This window comes from Onychostruthus taczanowskii, unplaced genomic scaffold (assembly GCF_017590055.1).
Source record: "Onychostruthus taczanowskii isolate IOZ18803 unplaced genomic scaffold, ASM1759005v1 scaffold64, whole genome shotgun sequence".
NCBI classification, from domain to species: domain Eukaryota; kingdom Metazoa; phylum Chordata; class Aves; order Passeriformes; family Passeridae; genus Onychostruthus; species Onychostruthus taczanowskii.
The window spans coordinates 3,770,487-3,798,271 of NW_024504122.1; the positions used below are offsets into that span (position 1 = coordinate 3,770,487).

Here is a 27,785-nt window from a genome sequence, read left to right on the forward strand (position 1 = left end):
TTAAATAACCTAAATATAGATTACTAAAACCAGGCAGGAGAACCCAACCTCCAGCCCTGTTGGACCTCATTGGCCTAAACACATCCAAGACTGTGTTGGGGATCAAAGAGGTACCATGAAAGGAATCTTTTTTGCTGTTCTCTTCCTCTTGAGAGATGCTTGTTCCCTCCTCAATAAAATAATGAAGGAGGCAAATGCAATAATTGCTGCACCCAAAACTGTGCAATTACAAACGCTGTTAATTTCCTGTTGATGACATACAAACATGGCTTTTCCTTTCCCTGCCTGCCCCTGTATTGACCTTCCATTAATCTACATCCTGTGTGATTGATTCCTTCCTCCCTCTGCCATTCCATGTGTGTGATGAAGTTCAAACACACATTCTCCAGGTGCTACTCTGGAAATCTCCATCCTCAGACTAGCCGGTTTTCCTTCAGCAGAACAGTGAAACAGTGTTAAAAATCACAGAACAAGCCAAAACCATGCATGAGAGCCTGTCAGCTGCTCCAGCTATGCCACATCCATATCTGCCATGGGCATGCACCTCTAATCTTTGAACAACAATTTGACAACAATTGAAGGCTGACAACAATTTGAAGGTTGTTTCTGAGGCATAACCCAGGAATCCAAAGTTCATGGGCTTTGCTGAAGCACAGGACTCTTTGAACTGTTGACCTGGTGGGATTTGTAGGCAGAAGAACATGAGTCTACCAAGCAGATCTCTTGGTCTGGGTTCATACAAGGAATTCGTACAACAATCCCTTCGCCATCATCCATATTTCCTAAAAGCCCCCAGCTGCTTCACTGGGAGCTCACGCCCTGACCACACACAGCCTGCCAAACCACCAAATTACCCAAAAAAAAGGTGTTTGTTTCCAAGGTGAAGGAACAAAATCAATACTCCTACACTTGTGACTGCTGAATGTCACACACAGCAGCCTCGGTGCTCCAAAGAAAGGACACTGGGATGTGGAGTGGACAAATCACTTGGGTCAGGGCTGAGGCTGCTGGGTGGTCTCATTCACCCTAATCTGTCCTTTGATGTCATAAGCATGAAGATATGGGAAATGTGCAAATTAATTACACACATTAGGAGTGCCAATAGACGTCCTTTATATTAAAGGATGTACTTTCAGGACAGCAAAGCCTGCTAGATTCCTCTTCACAACAACAACCAGAAAAAGCAGATGCTTAATTCAGCCTTCTCCTTAAATCATCTTCAAACAGAGAAAGAAATTTTTTGTGCCATTTCAAGAAAATTTCTGTACTTGACATGGAATAGCACAACAGGAATCATCCTCCAGCTTCGGTGGGGCACCCAAAGCTTCAGGGGTTGTCACTGCCTGGAGAGGAAGGGGTTCCCACGGAGAGCAGGCTCTCAGTGCTGCAGGCAGCAGCCCGGGCTCTCCTCTCCAGCAGTGAGGCAACACTGCCCCGCTGGGACCGAGTGCAGAAACGAAAGGAAAATGCTGCTCCCGGTTCTCTGGGAGATTTTGGAGCTGCTCTTCTCAGTTTGGGGAAGGAGTGGAAGTAGCCTTGTTGTACTGATCCTTTTATTATCTGGGAGACCTGAATCATGCTTCTTCCGAAGGTGCAGGTTAGGAGCAGGACCTTCATGGTTACCCAAAAGTGTCCTCCTTTCCTGTCTTCTCTTCTGCCAATAAGGCCATGGTGGTGCTTAGGGAGGCCTCATTCTTCTCTCTTGGAATGGCTGTGACAAGCTCCCAGCACTGCCACCATACTCTTCCCACACTGTCTGCCAGGCCTCACAGACCTGGAGAGCAAGCAGGGGAAGTGGGAGCCTCACTGAAAGCCAGGTCCCCTCCCCTATGATCTGGTGGCTTTAGAAGTCATGGCATTGCTTCTGCTGGAATAAATCATGGAGAGAGGTCACACTCTGCTCCATGAAAACTGCTCCCTGAAAAGTGGGAAGCACTTGTGGCCCTTGGGGTGATGGCACAGGCCAGGGAGTGAGGTGAGCCTCCTCCCAGGGGTTCCTGTAGGACTGGAGCTCACAGACAGACATCCAGAGCCTGGGGCCTCACCCCCTCATCTGCACCCCTGAAATCCACACAGAGCCTTTCCTGGCTGAAGAAACGAAATGCCACGGATGTGTGCTGGGAGCAAGCAAGCCCAAGGGGCCTTTCCACCCTCTTGAGTACCCAGCTGAGAACAGCCCCAGTCCTTAGGAATTTTCCTTAAAATCCCTCTTTCACCAGGAAGAGAGGTGGAAGAACAAAGCAGAGTTTGTAAGCATCGTAGTCTGATTCCTCTCTCAGAAATTCCTTTCTCTACATAACTAGACAACAAATGCCCTCACTGACAATCCCAAAACAGCCCTGCAACACCCAGCCCAGTCCCAGGAGCCCACTGGACCACTTGCTGTGTGTGTCCTGGCAGCGTTTGTCATCTCTGCTCTTAAACAAGACAGGTTTTAAGGAATGCTGATAAATTCCCTCCAGTTAAACACTCAAAGGCACAAAAAGGCTCAGACAAATGTTCAGTTCAGAGTCAGAGGCAGCGACTCGGCAGAGTTGTGGTGGGTACACACAGAAACGCGAACTGACCTTGGGAGGAAGGTGTGTTTTCAAGTAACTCCAAAGCAAAGTGTCTTCCAAGTACTGGTTCCCAGTCTCAGGCTGCTCTTGGAAGAGGACCTCTGCATCTCTCCTTGGGAGGCGCATTTCCAAATCTTCTGACACTTGTTTTTCCTTCATGCTGGCCTGTTGCTCCTGCCCCACGGTGGTGTTGATTCCTTTAATACTCAACATTTGGCACCGGCCCCAAGGCAGAAAGTGACCCGATTGCCACAACTTGCACGTGACACTGGATCTCCGCCAGGGTAAGCGACCGGCAAACATGATCCAGCACAGCCCTGGGGGTCTCGCCTACAGCTCTCACCTGCAGACAGCCTTCCTCGCCCAACAGCAGCACCAGTCCTGGTTTGTTTGTGTGTTGTGAAATTATTCTTGTAAAATCAATTAAGTCTTCTCTCCTCCCTCAGGGAGGAGCTTTCCAGCAGCTGTTTTTTAACTGAACTAGGGAAAAGGTCTTAGGAAAGAGGTCTGGAAAAACACAAGTGTGTTTGTTGTCCTATCAGCTGGGCAAACCATCATAACTGGACAGACTGACATTTCCAGGGCTGGGGGAACTGGGAAGGGAGGGGTGTGCTCTCATGAGCATCCCCCTGAACTGCTTGGAGTAGAGATAAAAAGGAAAAAATATGTTTCCTTATCTGAAGGATAACAAATTGCCTGGAGATGGGAAGAATTGGTTTAGGCAGATTATTCTGTAAATAACATACCAGTGAAATAGAGAACCCATCCTCCTTGCCTAGGTTATGACACTGTCTCTAAAATACTCTGCTCCTTGTGAAGTCCCTGATGCCTTTGCATTGGGATGATACCAAGTCTCCCTTTCCCTAGAAAAGTATCAGAGTATTCTAAGAACGTGGATTTGAGTAACTTAAAACTGCACCTCCTTTGGGGTTATATGCTGCTAATAAACCCAGTATTTTACGATAGAGTGATTTTAAACAAGTATGATACCACACTACCGCCCCTGCCATGGCTGTGCTTTTGCAGCACCTTGTCCTGCCCGAATTCCTGGGACAGGGCAGTAGGGGTCGAGACAGGAGCAGATACAGCAGCAAGGACAGAGACATGGGCAGGGACGGAGACAGGGGCAGAGCAAGGGCAAGCATAGCCAAGCATAGCCGCGCGAACAGGCAGAGGCGACAAGCCCGGAACCGGAGCAGGTGCAGGGCAGGGTGAAGCCTTCGCCTCAAGAGCTGGGCTGCTCCCGCCTCCTCCCGCCCTCAGCACCGCCCACGCCCGGGCGTCCGGCGGCGCCGTGCCCAAAGGAGCCCGCGGAGCCGGGCTGGGCGGTACAGGTAGGGGAACTGCCCAGGCGGACTGGGGAGGGCCGATGCCGTGCTCTACGGGTGCCCTCAGCCCCCTAGGGTCTCCCGTGCCGCAGGAGGGCTCCCTCACTGTCCTTCAGGGGCTCCTCAGGGAGCTCCTTATGGGGCTCCTCGGTGCCTCAGGGCGCCCGGAGCTCAGGGACCCCTCAGTGCCTCATGAGGTCCGCCCGTGCCTCACAGCGCTTCCCAGCGCCTCCGGGGAGCTCCGCGCACCTCAGGGACCCCAAGTACCTCAGGGAGCCGCTCCCGCTCCCCAGGGGAGCCCCTCTGGGGCTTCCCCCGCGCCTCGGGGCTCCCTCAGGGCTCCCTCAGCGCCTCGCGGCTCCCGCGCCTCAGCCCCGCCGCCCCCCTCGGGGCTCGGGGCTTCCTCACGGTGCTGCTGTGTGAGGGGCAGGACGCGGCCCTCTGTGCACCCCGGCCGGGCCTGGGCTCCCGCTCGTAAAACTTCCCAGGAACCTCTCCAAAAAATGGGTAAAACACATCTTTGGATTCATGGGTGTTTTTTAAAGGCTGTGGTGCCTCACTTTTCCAACATTAGGCACAAGGGGTCAAGGGGCAGAGTGAGAGTGCAGGGTGTCGGGAAGTAGCGGGTTCCTGAGGACGCGATTTGTCTTTTCCCTTTCAGTACTAACTTGCTGATATTCAATGATAAGGTGGCTGCAGGGTGGGGGAGCGTTGGAGTTCCAGGCAACTTCTGTCCTTCCAGCCCTGGTGAGACACTGATGCCAAAGTCTTGTGCCTTGTACCTGAATAGCTGGGCTGTAATGGGTCAGCTTGGTCCGGGTGATGTTTCCTCCTCAGAAAATCAATATAAATGTTGTATGATTTATAAAACATGTTTTCTTGCATCTTTGCCTCACCTAAATCAGCTTTATTTAGTTAATAATCTCACATTATAATTACAACACCTTTGTCTGCTTTGATTGCATTCCAGTCCTGTTCAGAGTAACTGGGTAAAAAAAAAAAAAAAAAGCTACTTTGCTAAAATATTTAACACGTTAAAAATTTTGCAGGTGTGTATTTGTTTAAATATACTTTTATAGCTGTAATCTGTCCTCATTACTAAATGAAGTGCTAAATTTAGCATAAAAGCTGTCACCGTGTTCGATCAACTTGTCTTAATGACTGCCAGCAAATGGAAATGAGGCTTCCACAGGAAAAAAAAAAGCACAAAAGGTGCAAATGCAGAACAAGGTTTGATCAGCTGAGTTAATAAAAGGCTGCATTAGGTCAGGAGTTAAATCACCCCACCGTGTTTGTGCTATTACTCTATTTGTTACTGGGGAAGTCGAGTGGCTGTGGACACGGCAGCATCCCTCTGGGACCCGTTCGTGGTGTTTCCTTTCATTAACATCCCCCATTTACGATGAGATGTGGAGATCTCCCAGCAAGTCATTTTTCAAACCAGTTAACACAGGCCTTGTTAATTCCAGCTAATGGAAGTTTTTAATCAGGATTGTCAGATGGTGCTAAATCAAGCACCTCGCTCAAGTGAGAAACATGGAATATCCAGTGTTATTGCCTGTATCAATCAACTCTCCATTCTGGTAAAATGAGTATTTTCCTTTTCAATCCAGGCTTGTCTAACTGAAACAATTGGGACTCTTTTTTTTTTTTTTTTTTTTTTTTTTTTTTTTTGTACCTTTCAAAGTGTCCCAGAAGAATCATTCCCTTATCCTGGCCAAGACCAATGTTAGCACGTTTCCTGCTTACCCTTGCTAAGATATTAACTGCTATTGGCAGACCTCCAGTTCTTTCACATTCCCCCTTCACACTTTCTGATGGTTGTAGGAATTAACATTTGTGGTTTGGAATAATGAGAAATGCATTCTGAAGTGGCACCGACTGACACCAGGTGCAGTTGTGGCCCTGAATTTCAAACACTATTGATTGTTTACCAGTGAGCAGGAGTTTTCATGCTCTGCAGGCTCAGTGCCATGGGGTACCCTTGGTTTGCTTTGCTTTACCTGTCCTTCCTGGCAATTAGCTTTCAAACTCTGAGGAATTTCATTCTTACTTTAATATAGATGAGAAATAGCAGTAACTGTGTTTTCTACGTGTCTCATGCCTTCTTTATTTTCCAGGGTTTAGTTACAAGTGGAAGGCAGGTCTTTGAAGCACAGGATGGCTGCTCAGCAGCTACTCAAGCAAAAGAAAAAGCCCTCTAAGGTAAAAAATTAAAATATGGTGGTGCAGACAATCTTAGCTCTCGGTTTGGGACCTGGTGCCCTGTGCCTGTGGAGGGGGAAACCTTTCTGTTGTCTGCACTGTTCTTAGTTGGATTAATTCTAATTCAGTGAGAGGCAGTGTGGGGCTCTGGCATGATTTGACTCAATAAATGTAGGCTCATAGGTGTGCACAGAGCTTTATTAGCAGGAAGAACAGCAGTAAAGTAATGGAAGAACTAAATTTAGTGCAGTGTCCACTGCATTGTTCGTGTGGCATCACACAGTGTGTATTTACTGTAGCTCCAGGTGCTGTTTTACAGCTTGGAGTTAAAATCGCTCTGTTGGCAACTCAGACTGCTGGCAGAGCTCAAAACAGCAACCTTTGGTACAGCAGTGGTTGCCACACCAGGCTTGGGCTTGTGTGACTCCACAATTAAAACTGCATGCCTTTTTTGAGGGGAGGCTGTCTGTAAAGTGCCAGCACTGGGGCAGTGGAGGGGGTGGGAATGTGATACAGGGGAAGGCACAGCCTACCAGTGCACTCTGCATCTGGGTAATGATGGCAGATCTATTGATCTCTGCCCTTAAATAATTTAATCCACCCACCTCACACTTGAGTCTTCCCTGCCTAGCTTAAACACCAGAGAAACCTTAAAATTTCATTTTATATTTCTGAGTTACCCTCTTCCCACCTGCTGAGACTTGTTTCTAAATATAATCTGTGTTACACTTAAGAAGGTGCTATTTCTGTCCTTGCCGTGCTTTTCCAGGAAGCAGTGCTGTTCCCTGAGAGCATCACCACGGAGCAGCAGTCCCTGGTGCTGGTGAAAAGGCTCCTGGCCATCTCTGTGTCCTGCATAACCTACATGAGGGGGCTGTTCCCAGAGAGCTCCTATGGCACTCGCTATCTGGATGGTAACACCTGCAGTTTGTGCTGAGGGCTTCTTTCTGCTCACTGCATTTTACCTGTGATCTGCATTTTACACAGAATCTGCCTTCCGTGTTATCTTCTGGCTGCACATTTGTGTGACTTCACTTTGGGTGGGGGTTGGCTACAAATTCTCAAATCTTCTCAAGTGTGGGTGCAGACAGAATTTCTGATAGAGAGCATGGAAGACAACCTTGAGCTCCTGGCTTCTCTGTTGCTGTTCCTCTTGGTTTAGAGTCATTCCTTGGCAGTGCCAGCCCCATTAATCAGGTCTCCGAGCCAGGAGAGTGACTTAAAACACAGAAAGTTTTAAAAATTTACTCTTATTGGAATGTTTTATTTTCTTTTGGATCTTTGAACCCATGAGGTTCACATTTTTAGTTTTCATTGGGGGGATGAAATTAGATTTGTCCATTTTCATAGAATTGTGGGATGGTTTGGGCTGGATGGGACCTTTAAAGATCATCAAGTCCAACCCTCTGCCATGGGCAGGGACACCTTCCAGTAGAACAGGTTGCTCCAAGCCCCATCCAACCTGACCTTGAATATTTCCAGGAATGGAGCATCCACCTTCTCTGTGGGCAACCTGTGCCAGTGTTTTACCACCCTCATTATAAAAACCTGAGTTACATCTAATCTAAATCATTCCTCCTTCAGTGTAAAACAGTTCCAGTGTTGGGATTTTGGGTTTATTTCCATGAAAACTATCTCATATGTGCTTTGGGAATCAGAACTTTTTAAGGAAAAAAAAGAGCTTTCAGAATCAAACCCATGTCACACAATCCCAAGAATTAGTGATGCTTTGATTCGTGAACATCTTTATGATCATTCAAAGTGTGAAATGTCCCCATGCATTCCAGTCCATTTCTGTGTTTTCCCTTATGGCATTAGTTACCCTGAAACATGTTCACAAGTACTTTGTAGATTTGGTTGAAAGTACAGAAATCCCAAATTGGTTCTTGATCCCCTAACCCTGAAAAGCCACTGGTCAAATGTCAGGTCTGTCTAGTGCCTCTTTGATGAGGGGTGTTAACATCTGACCTGCTCACGTCTTCAAGGGCCCCTTGGTTGAATCCTAAGGTGTCATTAATGCCCCTTTTCACTGTAGGACACCTGCCATTCTGAGTGCCTGGAAGCACAGGTAGAAGGAGCTGTGTGGAAAAGCTTCACAGAAAGTGCATTGTGAGCACAGTCGTTGGGACATCACTTCACATGGATGTTGGTGAAGTCTGAATGGAGAAGGGAAGATGTTAGGGAATGGTTGAGGATGGAGTGGAGAAAAGGAGAGAGGAGAGGATGAAGCTGCTGGTGTTCTGTAATGAAGCTGTAACTCCATCCCTTCTTCTGAGAGAGCTCAGGGCTTCTGAGGAAAGCTCTGACATTTGCAAACCCAGCAATAAGCTTGTGTCAGCCCACCTGGGCCTTGGTGGAAACCCAACATTTCCGCTCAGGAAGGACCTTCAGATAAAGCTTTTATCCAAAAAAGGGAGGATGGACTGGCTTAGTTTCAGTGTTTGCCCAAGAGCTGTGATAAGGATTGTAACTATGTGCTAAATCTGGTTTTGCAGACCTCTGTCTAAAAATTCTCCGAGAAGATAAAAGCTGTCTGGGATCATTGCAGATAGTCAAGTGGTAAGTGAGTAACAGCGAAACCAAGACAAAATTGTGCTGAGTAGGAGACATCTGCCCCTGCATTCTTCTTCTTCCTGAACTGGAAAACATCATGCCCTGGTGCCAGGGGAGCTCCCACTGCAGCTGGGGGTGCTTGCCCTGTGTAAGCAGGACAGAATTAGTGACTGAGATCATGTGAGTTCAAGGTCTGTGGAAGTGTTGGCTGCAGTGAGGTCATGGTCAGGCCCCAGAGCACATGTGGCAGCAGAGGTGCAGAGAGAGGGTAAAGACTGTCATGAGATCCTTTATGTTGTGTTTAGTTTTTTCTAGTTTCACTTTGATAGGAATTCTTGCACTTGTTTTTCAATATGTACAATATTTTATCTCCCTCTCTATGAACCCCACAGTTTTCTTCAGGATGTATTTCACAGTTGGCATGTTCCCAACAAGCAGAAAAACTGTCCCTGATGTGCTAGGGAGATACCTTGCTGCACATCCTTTGACTCCAAAAGTAAATATCTGGCCATTGATGCTTCAAATAATATTTACTACTTTGAGAAAATCCATTGCTGCAAACTCTGCATCAGATAACAAAGATTTACAAGACCAGACATGTTCAGATTGAGCCGAGCTCTGTACAAGGCTGATGGGAAAAGAGCCATCAAAGCTCTGGCTGGGGAGCTGGAACAGAGCACTGAGCAGGGACACACTCAGAGCCAGCCTTTGGCCTCCACTCCTTGTCTTTGTCGGGATTCAAGCAGGCTCTGGGCTGACAGGATAATGCCCCAGAAGTGTAACAGTGCACAGATGCACTGAAAGTAGAGTGCTGCCTTTGGGACTGACCTGAAAAGGACTTCACAAGTCCCAAATGTTCTTGGTTGTGTTGACCTAATGCCAGAAAAAATGCCCTTTAACCCACATCTAAGGAGTATGTTTACAGATCAGGAGATAAATATTGCTGGTTAGTATTAACATGTTTTGGTTTTTTTCCCTGGCAGGATTCAAGGTTGTTTTGATGCTTTGGAGAAGCAGTATGTAAGTGGGTTTTTTTCACTTTTTATTAGTGTCCTATTTCTTTGTAAAGTAAGAACAAAACTATCCTTCTATTCCTGCTGTGTTTTTCTTGGGATCTTTGATGCCCACAACAACCTTTACAGCTATGGGACAGGGGAAGGACCCTGTCCTGAGTGTGAGATTTGGGATTTTATGCCTTGAGCTCAAATCCTGTCCAGTTTCTCTGGGCTCTCCTGTCCATGGTGTGGGAACTAATTTGCGGCCTGCAATGGATTTTTCTTAATTCTATGCTCTGCATTTGTGTTCTCTTACATCTGATAGAGATCCTGCCAGGCAGAGAGCTGAGATCTGGATCTCCTGCCTGTTTTTGTTTTCTTGGGAGAGGTTCTGTGCTTCTGCTTCCTTCATCTCCTTTTCCCTAATCTTTCCCCTTCATCTCATGTTCTCTAGCCCTCCTGGCTTTTCTCTCAGGCTCAGAATTTATCCCCTTTTTTTCCCCCTTAATTCACCACACAAGGTATGTAACTGCTTCCAGGACAAAACCAGCTAGCAAGTGCTCATATTCCTTGCTGATTCTCACATAAAAACTGCCCTGCACAGGAAAAAGCCCAGTTGCTGTGCTCTGTGTCAGCACTGTTCACCAGCCCAGCTCCTCCAGACCAGGTGGAGCACTGGTGGTTCTGGCACTGACGATCTGAGTGTTCCTCAGACATTAGTACAACTGTCAGTGTGCACAATTAACAGTGTTAGTGTTTGCTGACAGCTCTAGGAGGTATTTAGCCCTTTTTTTTTTTTTAATGAGAGACATAAATTAATTGTTTGACAAGGATTAAGGAAAAACTGAGGGATTTAATGCATGTTATAAGATTGTTTTTAAGGGCAGTCCCATGTGCAATTCCTTGATAGAGCATAAATTAAATATCTTTGGGGAATTTCCTAACAGAAAGCAAATATTAACCTTCAGTAGGGATGGGTGGTCTTGTGAAGAGTTTTAAACCAGTATTTGGGGATTTGTTTGAAAGGAGTCCCAAGGGGGATTACTGAGCATGGAGTTGTTTTTTGGGAAACTGTGTCAAGCCAGGCAAACTGGCCACTAGGTGTTGCTGATGCTGTGCTGGGAAGAATATGCAAAAAGGGTTTTAACTCCTGGTTTGTTGAGTGTATCTATTCCTTCTCCCTGTGTAGGCAGTCGGGGTTTGATAGGACTTGCTTTTCCTTGCCCACAAAGGTTAGATGTTGATTTTGTGTTTTGTTTTTGTTTTCTCTCCTTAGCTACACGTGGCTGTCCTTGCAGTAAGTAAATGAATACAAAGTTTTTTCTTCCCTCCCCTGCTTGAAAGAGATACAGAGTCAAGGTTGTGTCAACCCATTTGTGCCTTTTTTAAGGAGAAGCCAAAATGTGTGTGATTTTTAATAGAGCTGTGACCTTTCTTAGATACAGTAAATGTAGAGTTCAAGGCTGCATGGGAATGTTTTTCTCAGGATGTCAGACTTCTGACTGAGGACCTTAATTTGTCTCCTTAAACTCTGAGAGTGATTCCTATCATGGAAGCTGCTGTGTCCCCTCCATTTCCCCGTGCAGAAGGGTCCTCGTCATTAATCTGATCCTGGAGAAACCACACACTGGTGGGTCCATAGGCAGCTGTTGACCCCAGCCCCCTGCAAAGCACCAGGAGCTTTGCTCACCATCTACTCTGTGCATCATCTGAGCAGTTAAATCCCAGTCATCAATAGCTGCCGGTGAGGGCTGGAATGGGAATTAACCTCATTCCTCCAGTATTGCACACATGAGTGTCTTCTACCTGTCTTTGAAGTGGTAAGTATTGGCTGCAGATAGAGGAAGGCTCTTTCCCAGCCATTCATTTCTCCAATCCCACACTAAAGATAGCACAGTCTCTGCTGTAAACTGAAAAATCCTTGTTAGTCACTGGTTCAAGTTGTCCCAAGAATGTCCTCACTGTGCTTTCTTGTAACAGATTTACACCAATCCCGAGGTAAGAAAGAGTCTTAATTAATCTTTGAGGCAGCTGAAGGCATGGGTGAGTACATTTGTATTCAGAGTGGAGTGGAGGCTTAAGTCCTACCCTGCCATAGCTCCTTGGTGACCCATTTCTGTTCCTGTGCCTTCACTCCGCAGTGCCAGCTCAGTGAGCTGCATTGTGATCAAACACCCGGCTGAGGGCCCACCAGGGCCTCAGGCAGGGATGTTAGCAGACAACTAATGGGCATGTTCACAGTCTTGTTTTCTTTTCCCAAAGAGAAAAAATGGGGAATTCAACATTACTCATTTGCAAACCACCTTTTTAACAGCCCTGATGAAAAGAGCTGGTCTGTCATGCAGAGAGGTGTAGGACAGAAGTCAGGAATCCCTTCAGACCTGGATGGGTGTGTTGGGTAGTGCCTGTCCTCGCCCTCTCGGTGTCCTCTGTTGTGTTTCTGTTTGGTTTCACCTGGGGGGTGTGATCCTAGAGTGAGGGTCTGCATCCAGGCTGGGGATCAGAGAACAGCTTCAGACCCTTTGCATCTGAACCTGGTTCCAGTTCTGCTGCATGGCACCTCAGAGTCTGGGGACAGAGCAGGAGCTGAGCCATGCCAAGGCTGGGATTTGCAGGGAAAGCTCAGAGTTAAGAGCTCAGCTGAGCTCCTACTAATCGACCTCATTGTCTCCGGAAAAAGTGAATTATAGGCATGGAATTGTTGTACAATAGACCCTTTCTCTTGGGGGGAAGCTGTCTGTTCTTCCTAATTGTTTTATTCTCTAATTCTTTTAAATGGAAAATCATCCACTATTTTTGTCTACCTCATAAAGAGTCCAAGACCAGTGAAGTTCAGCTATTTCCCATGCAATACTGTTTGGATTTCCCTGTGGGAAGAGTCCTCCAGGCCCTTGTCCCCATACGGAGCGCAGGGCAAGGCTTTCTTGTGGCACTGGTCACCTGTGCAGCTTCCCAGTTTTCCTTTAGCAAGGGGCACTGGGAGGATTGGCCAGCCCTGGAGCTTTTCTAGAGACTGAAGGTGGAGAGCCAGGCCCACAGAGGAAGTGGAAGGAGGAGGCAGGAAGTTTGTAATTTTGTTATGATTCTTTCAGTGCTAGGTAAGATGCGGCTGCTAAGAGAATTTGCCAAAGCTTGTGCAAGCAATAATAGAGTTAAAATTGTCAGCATGTGAGATTAATTCTGTGCTCTGGCAGAGAGTGTGAAAGGACTCTCCAAGCTCAGGACACATCTTGTTTCTCAAAGTGATCCATTTCTGCTTCTCTCTCTAGACAGTCACTGAAATGTATCAATTCAAATTCAAGTACAAAAACAAGGTGCCCCAGATGGACATCAGCAGGTAAGGATTTGGGTTGATTTCTCAGGGTTACACTAAAAACTGTGCTCTTGAAGCATTGAGAAGTTGCACTTTATGATTGCCCAGAGAGATTGTGGATTCCCCATCCCTGAAAGTGTCCAAAGCAAGGCTGGATGGAGGAACCTGGTTTAGTGGAAGGTGTCTGTGCAGATGGCAGGGTGGGGAGCAACATGAGCTTTAAGGTCATTCCAACCCAACCCATCCTGTGGTTCTGTGGTTTGAGCAGGTCCAAGCCATTAAGCAGCTGTGAATACCATCAGAGTTGAGGATATTCACCTTACAGGGTATGAACTGCTGGGAGGATGAGCTGAAATGCTCTTTCAGAGCACCACGAGGCCCTCAGAGTACACCTGAGCCAAGGACAGTTGACAGAAGTGGTGCCTCCTCAGGGAGGCCATGCAGAAACCAGCCCAGTTGTTGAGCTTGCTGCTGTCTCAGCTAACAACAAGTGTTCTTGCACTTCCACCAGGCAGCCTTGTGCTTTCAGATGAGGCTTGCTCAGGTTTGAGCCCTTCACCATGATCCTGTGCCCAGGATTTTTTTCCCTTGAGGATTTGCATACGTGCGTTCTGCTTGAGCAGCCCTGCGTGGGTGACCTGAGAGAACTTTCACTTAGGGTGCCTGAGCTGATGGTGCAAAACATGTGGCAGGAAGTAGCAGGTTTTTGCCTCTTTTTGATACTCTGTTAGATATTTAAAGCTGTGTTTAGTAGGCCATAATCCTGTGGAGCTTCAAATAAATGCTATCAAAGGCCGTTTGCTATAACCAAAGCAAAGAAAAATAATTAACCTGTTTTTACTTTGTTCTGCAGTTGGTATTGGTGAAAGATGGATCTTGGAACCTGCCTGGACAGCAAGAGAGCTCTGCTTTCTTGTGTGTTCCTCGGGAAGCTCCTCCCCAGCTCTCCTGGAGTGTGCCCTTAGCTGCTCTTTCTCTAAATACATCAAAATAATTTTTAACCATAAGGCAAAATTATTTTCTTTTGGGCAAATCTGAATTATCTCTGGAATGACCTTTTGGCTGTGCCCTCCATTTCTGCTTCGAAGTTGCTGTCCATTGTCCTCACACCGAGGGGAAGAGGAGATCTGGGATTTGAAGGATAATAGATAGTCCTTGAGTACTTTGGGCTTTTAATCAGCCTTACTCATTAATTCCTAGAAATAAGGACAGTCCCCACATGGAACTTGGGCGTCCTTTGTGCCATCCAGGGAGAGGCCAAGCCATCTTCCTGTCATGTTTGAATGTGCTCTGAGGCTCCAGAGCCCGTGGTACTGGATTCCTGGGCCCTGTTTCTGTGGGGATTGGCAGTGCTGTGGCAGGCTCGTGCGTGCCCCTGCAGTCTTTAATAATCCAGAGTTCTGGCACAGATCAGGGAGTTGTGTCACCTTTCCTATCAGCTCCTTCAGCTGATAACAGTGCCTTTTACACCTGCAGCAGCTGTCCTGTGCAGACTCGAGTTAATCACTCAGGGAGAGAGGTTTTGTGAGGCTGCAGCGTCACATCCAAGGGGTAAGGGGAGACTTTCTCCTAAATGGTCCTTGTCTTATTTTAGATGGATTTTCCAGGAATTCATTGCCATGGATCCCACTCCTTCTAAGGTTCAGTTCCTTCTGCTTTTTGACTCCCTCTGCATTAAATTCTCAGTGTTATTCCCATATTGAAGCAGTGCTTGATCTGTTAATTCCTATGGACATCTCATTTCTTTTTTTCTTGTGACCTTTTCATTTTGCCATTTCTGATCTGCTAATCCCACAGTTTGTAATGGTAATGGATATTCCACCTTAGGCACTACCAGCATTTTCCTCTCACTGTACATTTCTGAACATGCAGGATTTAATCAAGGACCACAGTGCGCATCTAATTCCGCAGAATTTGGACTTCATGATCTTAGAGGTCTTTTCCAACATAAATAATGCTGTGATTCCTTACCTTGGAAAGTCAAGCTGTTCCACCCCATTTACATGACCCAAAGAAGTTCAGCTGGAAGGGGGAATTGCTCTTAATTTGGTCCTTTCTGAGGGTCAGTCAGTCAGTTTCATTCTGGGATATTCTTGGGTTACTTTTTTACTGCTTTTGATGCAATTTGGGGTGATTGTGTTGGGCACCCTGCAGCCCACACATAGTGTCAGGGGTCTTCCAAAGACGTAATGAAGGAGCTACACATCTTTATGACCCCTTCTCATTGAAAGTTAGGGAAGTTCAGGTCCCTTAGTCACACAGTGATTCATCTGCTCTCTCTGAAGTTGGCTGGCTGCTCTGAGTTGCTCATCTCATCTACCTCAGTTTTAATCAAAGAGAAACAAGCTCCTCTAGAGTGCCATTCATCCCACTCATGTCACCCATGGGTCTCTGTCTGGACTGGTGGCTTGGAGCAGCCAGCTGACATTTGGATGGGTGAAGGAGGTGAGGGGAATGCCCCTTTGTCACTGCTGAAAAATGTGCCTCTGAGCTGCTTTTTCTTACATGGAATTGAGTGAGAACATGCAATTCACTTCTCTTCAAAAACTGCAGAATGGACTTGAAAATAGCTCCTGTGACGAATCGGCTTTAGATGGGTCCTCAACTCATTCCTCTCATTCCTGAAATTGCTTAGGTGAAAGGCACTTGTTTTATGGTCCTTTGATCCAATTTAATCATGTTCAAACAAGTGAGTCATGACATTTGTATAATGGTTGCCCCAGCTCCAAAGTCTGTTCAAATGTAAATGCCAGGCCTCTGAGTTTGCAGCGGGTGTTCTGCGGATGCCACCCCATCCCTGGAGCCTGTTTCACTTCCCTGTTTATCTGGAAATTACATAAAGACATTGTAGCTTTGTCACTGGTGGTTTCAGACAAGTCAGTGGGTGCTCTGTGTGTGTAATTGGATCGTGAATATTCATGACAGAGGATAACAAATCCATTATTCCTCTTCCTATTGCAGCAACCACAGGGAGTTTGTGGCTGGGCTGTGCAGCAAGGATGTCAAACAGGCCAGCAGGCTCCTGCTCAGGACCCTGTACCTGCTCATGCAGGACCTGGGGCCACTGCCCAATGACATCACCCTGAGCATGAAACTCCTCTACTACAACCATGGTAGGTGAAGAGCAGTGTGCCTTGGGGAAGAATTCCATCAGTCTCTGTAATGAGTGTGAGCCCTGTGAATGAAATAAAGCATAGAAAAGGTGAGATGGGAGAAGCTGTTGGCTGATTGCACTGAGAAATGGTGTAACACAATAAATCTTTCTGATGCACAGGGATGGCAGGTGTTTTTAGGAAAGGTTTGAAATCCATATAAGAAGAACAGCTACATGGTGTGAAAGGGGAAAATCCTTCTTCCCTGGGTTTTTGAGTTTTTTTTTTTAGTTTGTTTCCTTAAGGAACAAGCAATGTCAGGTTTTGCTCCAGCACTTTAGTGGTATCTCAGCATTGTAAAGTATTTTTTTCTTTCAGCTCCCTGATAACATTTGCTCAGCTTATTTTACCCTTTGCATTCTGTCCCTTCCTCCTAAAAAACAAGCAAACAAAAAAAAACAAAAAACAAAAACAAACAAACAAAAAAGTCTGAAAAAAAACTGGAATATTTTTAGTAGCTGATGGTACTCAAAACTGGTTCATAACTGCTCTTTCTAAATCAGACTGAGGAGAGATGGAGTTTGGTTTCCCTGACCTCATGGGGTTCCCTCTCTTTGTGCAGTCACTCCCAAGGATTACCAGCCCCCTGGCTTCAAGGAAGATGGCTGCCCTGCTGACCTCCTGTTTGCTGGGGATCCCATCAACCTGAAAGTGGGCTCAGTCTCCACTGATTTCCACCTCATGAAAGTCAGAGTGACAACTGAGAAGAAGAGGGTTAAGAAGGCTGACAGCAACCTGATCCAGAAGAATGGCCCTACTGAGATCTCCCACCAAGGGCTGGACTGTGAGGAAGATGAGGAGGAGGAGTGCACAAAGGTACAGAAATAGCTCTATTTGATTGTCACCAGAAGAATAGAATTTATCTAGCAAAAACCTCCTTAAAAGAAACATTTTCCTTATGGATTTACCACCTCAGTGTATTTTTTAGGTTATGTTATTAAGACAAAACATCATTTGCTTTATAGAATCACCCTTGCCCTGTCAGAGCAGATTCCAATGAGCATGAAGGGGACAAAAGTGACACCCATCCATGTACGAAAACAGAAGCATCTTCTTTTTGCCTTGAAGATAAAGGTAAATGCCCAGTTTCAAAACTGAAGGAGCTTCTGCTCCTGATTGTATCCCTACATCATGTATTCCACACAATGTCTTGGGTAAGGTCTTTCAGTGCTGTTAATAACAGTTGGTTATTTGAGATATTAGAGAAAAAAAATTGTTCCCTGGCAGGGTGGGCAGGCCCTGGCACAGGGTGCCCAGAGCAGCTGTGGCTGCTCCTGGATCCCAGGCTGGGCCCAAGGCCAGGCTGGACAGGGCTTGGAGGAGCTTGGGACAGTGGGAAGGTGTCCCTGCCCATGGCAGGGGTGGCACTGGATTGGTTTTAAGATCCCTTCCCACCCAACCCATTCCATGATTCTGTGATTCTATGATTCTCTAATATTTAGGTTTTTGCTGAGCAGAGTTTGTCAGGCTGTTTGAATTTTGTGTCAGGTCAGACTGAACTGTAACAAAGGGCTGGTTGATTATGCTTGGTTTGTTAACAGAAACATTTGATTTTGTATCAGTATCTTTGCAACTCTTTATCTGAGCAGGTTTTTTGAGATATGGAGGAAATGCCCAGATCATCAAAACTGAGTTACATTATCTCCATGTTCAACAAAGATCTTTTACTTTAGCTGTTACAGTTTGACTTTTGCTAATAACTTCCATGTGGGAAAACACACATGAAAATACATGAGAAAAAAAAGCTTTTAATCAACCCAGCCTGTGCTATACCATGCTGTTTGACCTTCGAGGCTCTGGGATATAGCCTGTGGAACAATACCATCTAGTGACAAAATGGTAAATAGCATTCCTGGGATTGCCAGGCAGTAGGATAAAGCAGCTTCCCTGCCTGTGAAATCACCTTTGCAGGTCTTTCTCCTGCAGATTCCCCGATGACTAATAGGGAATTTAACTCATCCTGCCATTTTCGTTGCTCTGGGGATTTTTGCAGGATCCTCCTACTCTAAATAGTTGCCTCATCTCATGACACTGAGGCACTTTGGACACCCCCTCAAATTTTATTGAAACTGTCTGAAAGGTTAATAAATATTAACCAGGGGAGATCTCCCCTCCTTTCCCCCACACCTCACATTTAGGGCATGTCTAGACATAAGTTTTGTTTTCTTAGATCCAGGTTAAAAGGGAGATTATAATTGATAGAGCTGCTGCAAGCAGATGTTCAGATGACACTTCATGCTGAAATCTCTCTTTCTAGGAATAAACTGCCACTGCTGGCAGTGTCTGAGAGCAAAGCTTACACAATTTCATGGGATTCGTGTCTCAGTGCTTTAGTCAGGCTTCCAGATTATTTTTTTTTAATTAAGCACTTTACAGCTAATTTTGCTTTGCTGTTTGAGTTGCAGGTAGCAAAAACAAGAGAGGAATCAAGGAGACAGACAGGATGCCTTGCTCAAGGGCGTGTCAGGAGGTAAGGAAGCTTTAGTGGTTCTGAGATACTCCAGGCACAGGGGAATTCACTGCCATGAATCATTGCATCATCAAAGGTGACACAAAATTCACTAACATTAGTGGATTTACTGTGCAGGATCACAATGCATAGAGGCTACAGAGTAGCAGAGGGATGTAAACATGAACTGGAAGCATTTAGGAAGAAGCTTTCCACAATCAGTTTATTTCCTCTGGCCAGTACCAGAATTTGATTCTGTTCTCTGGAGCTGGTACCTCTGAGTAACACACACAGAGCCTATCTCTGTCCCAGCCAGGCTTGTTTACCTGTGGGTGGTTTTGGATTAAGGGTCTGAAATCACTACTCTATTTTAGGTTTGAAGGGTGTATTTTTTGCCTAATATGGTCTTCACCTCTCCCCTCTTGCTTCCAGACTTTCTTTACATGTGAGTCACAGGTACCTAATGAATCCTCTCCCTTTTTTGTTCCCCCTCTGGGGTAGGAAGAATTATCCCCTGGAGGTACTGATCTCTTTTTTGATGGTTGTTGGGGCAACACAAAGAATTAGGATAGACCAGGTAGGTTGTTTTAGATAAGTAAAAAATTAATCCCACCCTGAAGGCTGGCCAGCCAAACCATCAGAGCCCAAACTCGTGGGCACGTACAGAAGTTTGTTCAGTGATATGGCAAATCTCTGAATATTGCCACTTGATTCTCCTCACATTCAAATTAGCTGAGAGTCATGTGAGCTTGACTGGTCAGGATAAGTTAATGAGAGTAGGAAATTGCCACTAAAATTTTCCCCGCCTCTGTTGAAAGGAATCCCGGGATGTCTAAACCAGACAGCAACTGCAGACTGCAACTCACCCTGTCATTCTAAAGGCATCTCTGAGATATTTGCCTTGACTCTGGATCTTAGGAGTGAACTTGTGTGCCTAGGCTGGTATTTTTCAAAGTTTAACCACATTTTTTTTTGTGTCACATCCTCCGCTTTCCTTCTGATCATTGTTTATTCTGTCTATGAAAACAGGAGCCTTTTTTGTTTGCGACTCATGGTTGCCCCACTGATTCATGCTCTGACCTTCTTTTGGGGCTGTCACCATGGCCAGCACAGCACCAGACACCTCTCTCAGCATGTGCATTTCATTAGAATTCGGTAGCAGGAGTGAGAGTGTCTGAAGGTGGTGGAAACAGCATTAGTTGCTAAAAAATGGAATAATCACTTTATCCATCATGTGCTTCCAAAGACTTAAAAAAAAAATCCCAAGCCCTGGGAGATTCTTTTCTTAATGTATTCTTTGATGCTATTTTTAAAACCTCATAGCTTAGAAACTGGCTAATATTTCACCCCGTTTGGGGAAAAACAAAGTCAAGCCAGTAGTTAGAATCATCACTGTAAAGCCTGCACTAATAAAAATTTGACACTTTTTTCCATATGAGAGGTACTTTCCCTTCTTTTCTGAAGGAAGTGGTTAAAACAAATGACCATTGTGTATTCCATGTGAGTCAAGAAGCCAAGCTGGTGAGTGAAGTTTGTCCTAAAAAATGAGGAGAAGCTGGGGTGGAAGTCTGAGTTAGGTGTTGTCTGACAGGGTCAGGTGTAGGTGAGATGGGGAGGAGCAGACCTGCTGAGGTGTGAATGTGAACACCTTGTTGCCATCCAGACACTATTAATAGTGTTTTCCAGCCCTTGGGGTGGGGTGGGAATGCCAAAATCTTCCAAACTAACCAGAACAATTTGGAGTGTCACAGAAAATTGCTGTCTGCACAAGGATTTGGTATGCAAGAAGTTCTGAGTTTGAAACCGTTACCCACAGTCACAAGCTGCTTTTGGAAATGTGGGTGAGCACATTTTCTGCTCTTCAGCTGGAGTGAATCGTTCTGATTGCTTGGTTACCAAAAATAAAAACTGGAATTGAGGTTATTGGTTATTATCTTGCTGACCTAGAGCTCTTCAGGAAAACCAGGAATGAGAGTATTGAAGGTTTATTTTTGTCTAATGGACATGGGAGAGGCGAAAGGATGTGGATCTGCCAAAAGAGAAGCAGCTCTTCCTGCCCAGGGAGAACTGGAGCTGGCCTTTAGGAGTGGTCACAGAGAGTCTCTGCCAGAGGGCTTTGCAGGTTGGGGGGAAATATTCATGTACTCCACTGGCTTCTTATCTGCCATCTCATGATTGATGATCCTTGTGATCAAATGAGAGATTGCCCTTTCCCAGCAGAGCATCTCTGCACTTAATCATCCAGAGTTAGGCACCAGCATGTAAATTAGCTCACCTGTCCTGGCTTCAGGAGCCTTCTGATTGCATCAGCCAAGGGTTTGTCTTCCTGTGCTATCTTTGTGCATCTTCCTTCTTTCCACTGGCATTTTAGGAGCTGTGAAGAGTTGGGGGAAATAGAAAATTGCTACCCATTAGTATAACTTCTAGAAATTGGTTGATGAGAATGAGGTCCTGCACTGAACTTGGGGTAACTTCTGAGTTCTTCAGCAAACTCTTCTATCCTCTTGCAAACATCCTTCATCATCCTTGTCCTGAAAATTGATTTTGGTCAGCTTTGTCTTCATGTAAGCAAACATGTTGCAGTGGAATGAGTTTGGAATGAAACAGAACTAGAAGATGAGTAAAATCTGACCATGTGAACGCCTCTGCAGGCATTTATCTCCCATCAGGAAGCTGTGGGCTGAAGTTCTGGGGTGGTCCTTGGAGCAGTCTCAGTGCACAGTGAGGCAGCCGTGCAGGGAGCCCTGGCTCGCCCTGAGCTGGGAATGGTGTGGCTGGATCAGCACAGCACCAGGCAGCTCTGCCTCCCAAGTTTCTGACTTCATCAGCTGCTGCCAGACACTGCTTCTGCTGCTGGGCTGGCCGTGCTTGTAGACTGCTGTGGGACATGAGGGAGCGTGTTGACACTTGGCATTGTGTGGGCATCCCAGTGGGACCAGTGATGGCTCAGGGGTTCTGCTCTGGGATTCACTGGCTGCTGTAGGCAGGCTCCTGCCATGTGCATCAGCTCTCCTGACGGGAGCTGTCTGCAACTGAGATGTCTGGGGAGAGGTTCATACCTAAGTGTTGTGAATCAGGGCTGCTCTAGGCCTCAGAGGACAGTCTGTCTGGCCTCCAGCTGCTGCTCCTTGTGCAGAAGACTTGGCTACCTGGCCATTGCTGTTTCTCCAAGGGACTGTGTGGACACAGACTTTCATGGATGATGCAGTAATACCTGCCTAGTGTGCCAGGGATCAGTGTCAGTTACCCTGACAGAGACCTCAGAGCCCCTTTCAGTGCCCACTGGGACTCCAAGAGCTGGAGAGGCACTTGGAGTAAGGGCCTGGAGGGACAGGACAAGGGGCAATGGCTTCCCACTGCCACAGGATTAGATGGGATACTGGGGAGAAATTCCTCCCTGTGAGGCTGGGGAGGCCCTGGCACAGGGTGCCCAGAGAAGCTGTGGCTGCCCCTGGATCCCTGGAAATGTCCAAGACCAGGTTGGCTGGGGCTTGGAGCAGCCTGGGACAGTGGAAATTGTTCCTGCCCATGGCAGGGTGTGGAGTGAGATGAGCTTTAAGATCCCTTCCAGCCCAAACCATTCCACAGCTCCTGTGCACTGCTGAGCTGCAGTGCTGTGCACAACTTCTTTCTGGCAGTGAAGGTCAGCACAAGTGTGTTCAACTGCAGAACAACAGCTTGGAGATCAAGACCTTTGTTGTCTGATTTTTCCCAGGCAAACCACGTTCAGAAGTGCCATGACAGAAGGCAGTTGAAGGATGAAACCTGCCATGTGCAGAGCAATAGGAAAACATTTTTCTGTGGCAATGTCATTATCTTGAACTTTCACAGAGGAGAAAAAAAGCAGCAAGGTTTATCTCTGTCTGTCTATCAAGAGAGTGTATCTGATGAGAAGTTCCCAGAACATTTTCTCCTCCAAACCAGCTGAAGCTACACAGACCCAAGCAATGAAGAGAGAAAGATTCAGAGATGAGCTTGCCTCTCCTTCCTGTGAGCTCAGGCCATGCTGGGAGGAGTGAGACAGGGAGGTCAGGAAATTCCTGGCTTCTCTCAGTTCACATCAGATCCTTAGCTGTATCTTGGGGCCCTTCATCCCTTCCATGAGTTATCCATGTCTAGTGTGCAGGAAACAGTTTCCTAGTGATCTCTGCATGCAGAGGTGAGGCCTGTCACCCCACAGATCCAGGGAGATTTAACCCTTGCACCCTCAGATTCCCTGGCAGCTCCCACAGGGTCATCTGCAGGAAGACGTGGCGCTTCTGTGCTGGCTGCCATTCCATGTGTTCATGCCGTGCATTCTAGCAGCCAGACCCTCTGGAGAAATCCACATACATTAAGGTTGAACACATCTAATATCCCTGCTGCTGGGTAGCAGCCTCAGAGGCAGAAACAGTGGCCATTGTCTTTCTCCCCTCACTTACAGAGCTGGAATCAGGATTCTGGGAAGTGATTGTGATCCAGCAATGAGAATGTCCATCACAGAAGTGGACAGTGTGATTGAGGGCCCTGGAGGAGATTAGCAGGAGAGGTATTGGTAATTTTGTCTTCTAACAGATATTTTTGAAGCATTATTTTTTGTACTCTGGAAAGATCTGTTCATTAATCCTTTAAAAGCTACAAGATACACAAGGTGCAGAACGGGGCGTGAGATGAAAGAGTGACTGAATGACAAAGGTTTTATCAAGAGCTGAGGAAAAGGAAGAGGACTGGTGGTAGTCAGTGATGTGTTGGTGTGGTTTCCTGGGCACAAAAACGTGGCAGCTTTCCACAGCAGCACCACACTGAGGGTCTCTCATTGTTCCACCTGCGTAAGTTGGCTTTCACAGTAACCAGCATGATCCTCCTGCACAGATGGAACTCAGGAGAGATTCCACTGATGTCAGTGTGACCATGGCACTGGAAACTGATGGGAGCCAGTGCTGGGGTTTAGCCACCCCTGCACAGTCAGCAGGGCCAGCTGGGGATCAGCAGGGCCAACAAACCTGCTCAGAACACAGGGAAAGGGAGAGCGTTCCTCAGGACCTTGTCCTGTCAGGTGGTGAATATCTGCAAGGAAGGAGGCTCTACAACTTCCCTGGCTGACTTTCACCACTACTTGGTTGCCCTCACAGTAAAAAAAAAAAAAATAAAAATTTTGTTCTTATGTTTAAATGGATTTCTTGTATTTCCCTGGCAGTGCTCAAGGCCAGGTTAGATGGGGCATGGAGCAACCTGGGCTAGTAGAAAGTGTCCCTGCTCATGACAGGGGAGTGGAATGAGATGAGCTCTAAGATCCCTTCCAACACAAACCATTCTGGGAATCTGTGATTCTGTGCTTTCAGTTAGTGTCCATCTCCCCTCATCCTTCCACCAACACCGTGATGTGTCCTGTGACCCTGGGGTTTTGCTGTGCTTCAGAGCACGGAGAGCCAGCTGTCAGTGAGCAGGCAGGAATTAGGTCTTAGGGGACCAATCTGAAGAGTCACCAGGTTGATTTTTCGAAGTGACAAGAGTTTGCTGTGCTGTTGAGTCAGTGGTAGCTGCAGCTGAAATCACAGGATGCCTGGGTCACTCTGATTAACATCCCTGACGATGAGAGTCCTCTGCACAAACTGCGTTGTCCTGACACCTGAGGGTTGCTCTGCTTTATTTCAGCAGCTCAGTCTTGTATCTCAGCCCTTATTCTTCCAGCTTGCTCGATGGAACTGCACTTCTTTTGACATTCATGTGCTTGTGAACTAGTGGGGATAGTTACAAGGTACCAAACAAAACCCTCCGTGTCCTGGACAAAGGGAACTCTTCTGAGGACATAAAATCTGCCAAGTGCCAAACCCCAGCATGGGGCAGGCCAGGGACAAAGAGGGACACAGCCGAATGCTCTTGTGCAATTTTAGCTGTTCTGCATAGGATGCCTTGGGAAGCAAAGCACATGTCAGGAGAGCTGTAAATTTTCTTAAATTTATGCTGGGAATTTTTGGCCAGAATATGTGGGGGCACTGGGGATTGCAAACTGCAGAGCACAAAACTGGGTCCTGATTGTGTCTATCTAAGAATAGCAGTGTGGCTGTGGTCTGCTCACTCTGTTTCGTCCACCAGTCTTGGGAAGGCTTTAATCTAAGTCTAATCTATTTTTAGCCTGATATCTTCTCCAGACAACTCGCAGCTGTCCTGTGAGTTTTATGCCAGAAATTAGTAACACTTGTATGATTCACAAGTTAGCTGCAGTTCTATTGGAAAACTCCTGAGGCAAAATACTGCTTTTTTACATGTAGTAAAACAGGAGATTCACACTCACTGTGTGTTCATTATATGACCCAGACCCTGAACTCTGCCTTGGACTCAGAGTCAGGAGGACTTGGAGCTGCTGGTGCCTTTGCTGCTTGCTCTGAGCTTGTCCCACCTGTCAGCATGGTCCCTTTTTGGGGTGCGGGTGCAAGGGGCTGCACCTTGTCCTACCTGCTTTTACAGCTCCTGGCTCATTCGCGGGGCTGAGGTTGTGTATGAGGAAATGCAACATTCTCACAGCCCAAGCTCTGACATCAGTTATTCAAGTGAAGCACCCCAGTACATGGGAAAAATTAGAATTAATTAACTTCTGGAGGCTTTGATTGTATGTTTAATCAATGGGAGGGATTTCCTGCTTCTCACCACACCGTTGAAGAGGTTTACTTTCTGCTTCAAGTCAAATAAGCACACGTCGGATCTGACTTAATCCCCTTTAGAGCAGCTTTTCTGGGGAAGAAGCTGGAGTGTTTGGTTAAGGATAGGAGCTGAAGTTGGTCTTGGGGTCTGTTCCTGGCTCCGAGTTCCTCCGTGAGCTTGGGCAGGGACAGGCCAGGACACGTTGGCTGCAGTGAAATACCTCTCACTGTTGACATCTGATTCACTGAATGGTGAATAGTGCTTCTCTAGAGCCCTCCATGGCTTCCTTGGATGTTTTCACTCCTCATCTCAGGTTCGTGTGAGGTGCTCGTGCTGCCTGTGGTAAAGGGCAAGAGAACTGGGGGGAGCTGGAGTGCAAGCAGCTGCTCGTCGTGGCTATTTCTCCACCTTACAAGTATCCCATCCATGAAGGAAATTCTGGAGGAATAGCAAAGGGGTAAAACCTTCACTGAGTAGCTTTCTGGGCTGTGGAAGATCCATTCCTCAGTAGAGGAAATTAAAGCACCAGCTCTAGCTAGGTTTAGGCTAAAACAGAAGGAGAGCTGCCTCATCCAGGTGATGGGGCTGGGAGACTGGGAATTGTGTCCCTGCTTTGTTGTGTGGCCAGCAGGACAGGGTACAAACCACTGCAGAGGTTTGGATGCAGGGTTTCCTCCTCTGGACCCTTCTTTTCAAAAGTAAAAGGAAGCAGACGGGTTAAAATGATGTGAGGGAGAGAAGGTAAATAGCTGCCAAAAATGCCAGTTGGAGCAGCTGAATATCAGGTGAGGAGCTGTAACACATGGCTCTGTCCTCAAGCAAACACACCTTGGGCAGCCTTGGAAAGCTCTGTCAGCCTGACTGTGCAGGGTGAGGGAGAACCGGCCCAGCCCACTTTGGCATGTTCTTGTTTTCTCTGTTTTTAGGGAAAGGAAATTGTACTTTTGCATTAGGCAACATTGTATGGCTCATAATGAAGAGGAGGGAAGAAAAACAAATTGAAACACGATAGAGAGGCGAAGGGAGGCTGTTTCAAAGTATTTTGCTGTTAATCCCTAATCAGAGCTATTTCACACATTAGAAAGCCCATTGCTATGCAGAGATTGCCGAAGCTCATTCCAAGGTCAGATGGAAAGCCAGCCTTGGTGACGTGAGCGGGGAATTCTATAATGACCACATCTTGTAATCTGGAGACCTTGTGCTCATCCCCGGGATGTGTGCTGGAACAGCAGTTCATTAACTCCTTGTGCTTCCCCTGCTGCAGTTCCGGGGTTCCTCGTGCCTTGCAGTGACACTAGAGGGAGGTACTCCTGTTTGGGAGCAGGAATTCTATTAGCACTCCTTTCCCTCTCCGTTCACCTCGCTGTCATCCAAGTGAACTTTGTTTTGGAGAAGCTCTGTGCTGTGGTCTGTCCCCTCAGCTCAGCTCCAGTGAGAGAGGCCACATTGCCAGACTATGCTTTGTCCCTTCTGGGTGGGCGACAGCACACATTGCTCTCAGCAGCTCTGGATTATTATTGTAGAAATGCAAATATGTGACATGATAAGGAGGATAAGTGAGCTTGTCCCCTGGCACAGCCAACACTTCAGCTGTCGTCCTGGCTGTCCATCTCCCTGTGGTCTGTCTGAAGTGTCTGTTCCGTTGACTCACTTATATTCTCACATATATTTATCTGTGTTTTTTAACCTCTTGGGTCGCAGGCTCGGAGTATTTCTGGGAGAGGTTTGTGTCTTTCTAGAGGCAAGCTAAGCCTTTTGGAAAAATGTTTGCTTGGCTTAGTTATTTTTCACAGACTCACAGGTAGTTTTAAAGCCTGAGATTGACCAGCTCACACTGAATTCCCTGATGTACAAACAGAGGGACTGTGTGTCTTCTCCTGTCACAAATTTCACCTAAGTGGCCCCTTCTTTTCCGTATGTTATGATTATCTGAGGTTGGTGGAGAAACAAATGTCCTATCTGCTATTATCTTTCTCAAGGATCTCCTTGCTCCTGCTATTTTCTGACAGTAATGGGGAGATGGGTCCTGTCCCCTTGCCACCAAATCCACTCCCTGTCCCTGAAGCTGAACCTGTTGCTTGCACAACTGTTACATTCCCAGCTCCATCCAGTACTCCAGTTTTGATTCCTTGCCTAATTGCTTTTCTGGAGAACAGGATCACACTGAGCAAAGCCAAGAGGATCCAGGCACACACATGACACTTTTGGAAGCTATACTTTTTAACTCATGTTGCAGGAGCATGCCCTGTGAGAATGATCCCTGTTTCTGATGGTTCTTACAGATAAACCTCCTGAACCTTGCTTTCAGCCAGGAAGAGGTAATAGGACCTGAGAAGAAAAGGAAGGTCAGTGAACCAGAGAAGCTGCCTCTGAACAACAGGGAATTATGTTCGTTCTGACACACAATACATTTGGAAGGTGTGAGTTTGCACTGTCATCTGACTGGTACAGACCAATGTTTAACTTTTCCCCATCCCACGTGTATTTCTGCATGTTTAGTTGTCTCATGAAAACTCTGCATTGCCAAGAGACAGCAAGCACCAGAACTGCTGTGGCATTGCCAACCAGCTGCACTTGTTTGATGTTCTTAAGCTGAGAATTTATCATTCCA

The 27,785-nt window shown here is 46.6% G+C and overlaps 2 protein-coding genes across 6 annotated transcripts in view; one reads left to right on the forward strand and one right to left on the reverse strand.

Moving 5' to 3' along the window:
• Positions 1-2,941, reverse strand: part of LOC121344399 (acyl-CoA dehydrogenase family member 11-like) — a 16,195-nt gene extending 13,254 nt beyond the window's left edge. The window contains exon 1 of the mRNA XM_041420317.1: positions 2,568-2,941. Coding sequence (XP_041276251.1) covers positions 2,568-2,861 — 294 coding nt within the window. The 5' untranslated portion in view covers positions 2,862-2,941. The remainder of the gene's footprint in view (positions 1-2,567) is intronic.
• Positions 2,848-27,785, forward strand: HORMAD2 (HORMA domain containing 2). 5 transcript variants are annotated; one of them, XM_041420320.1, is made up of 13 exons: positions 2,848-2,942; positions 6,007-6,091; positions 6,861-7,005; positions 8,587-8,650; positions 9,628-9,664; positions 10,916-10,936; positions 11,620-11,637; positions 12,909-12,976; positions 15,914-16,065; positions 16,667-16,920; positions 17,070-17,178; positions 18,510-18,574; positions 27,457-27,785. In XM_041420320.1, the coding sequence occupies exons 2-13, from the start codon at positions 6,047-6,049 to the stop codon at positions 27,571-27,573; spliced, it is 1,095 nt and encodes a 364-aa protein (XP_041276254.1). In that variant the 5' UTR covers positions 2,848-2,942; positions 6,007-6,046; the 3' UTR covers positions 27,574-27,785. The 5 variants fall into 5 exon arrangements, with proteins under 5 accessions (XP_041276254.1, XP_041276253.1, XP_041276257.1 ...); XM_041420319.1 differs by lacking the exon at positions 2,848-2,942 and adding an exon at positions 3,772-3,892; XM_041420321.1 differs by lacking the exon at positions 2,848-2,942 and adding an exon at positions 4,373-4,393.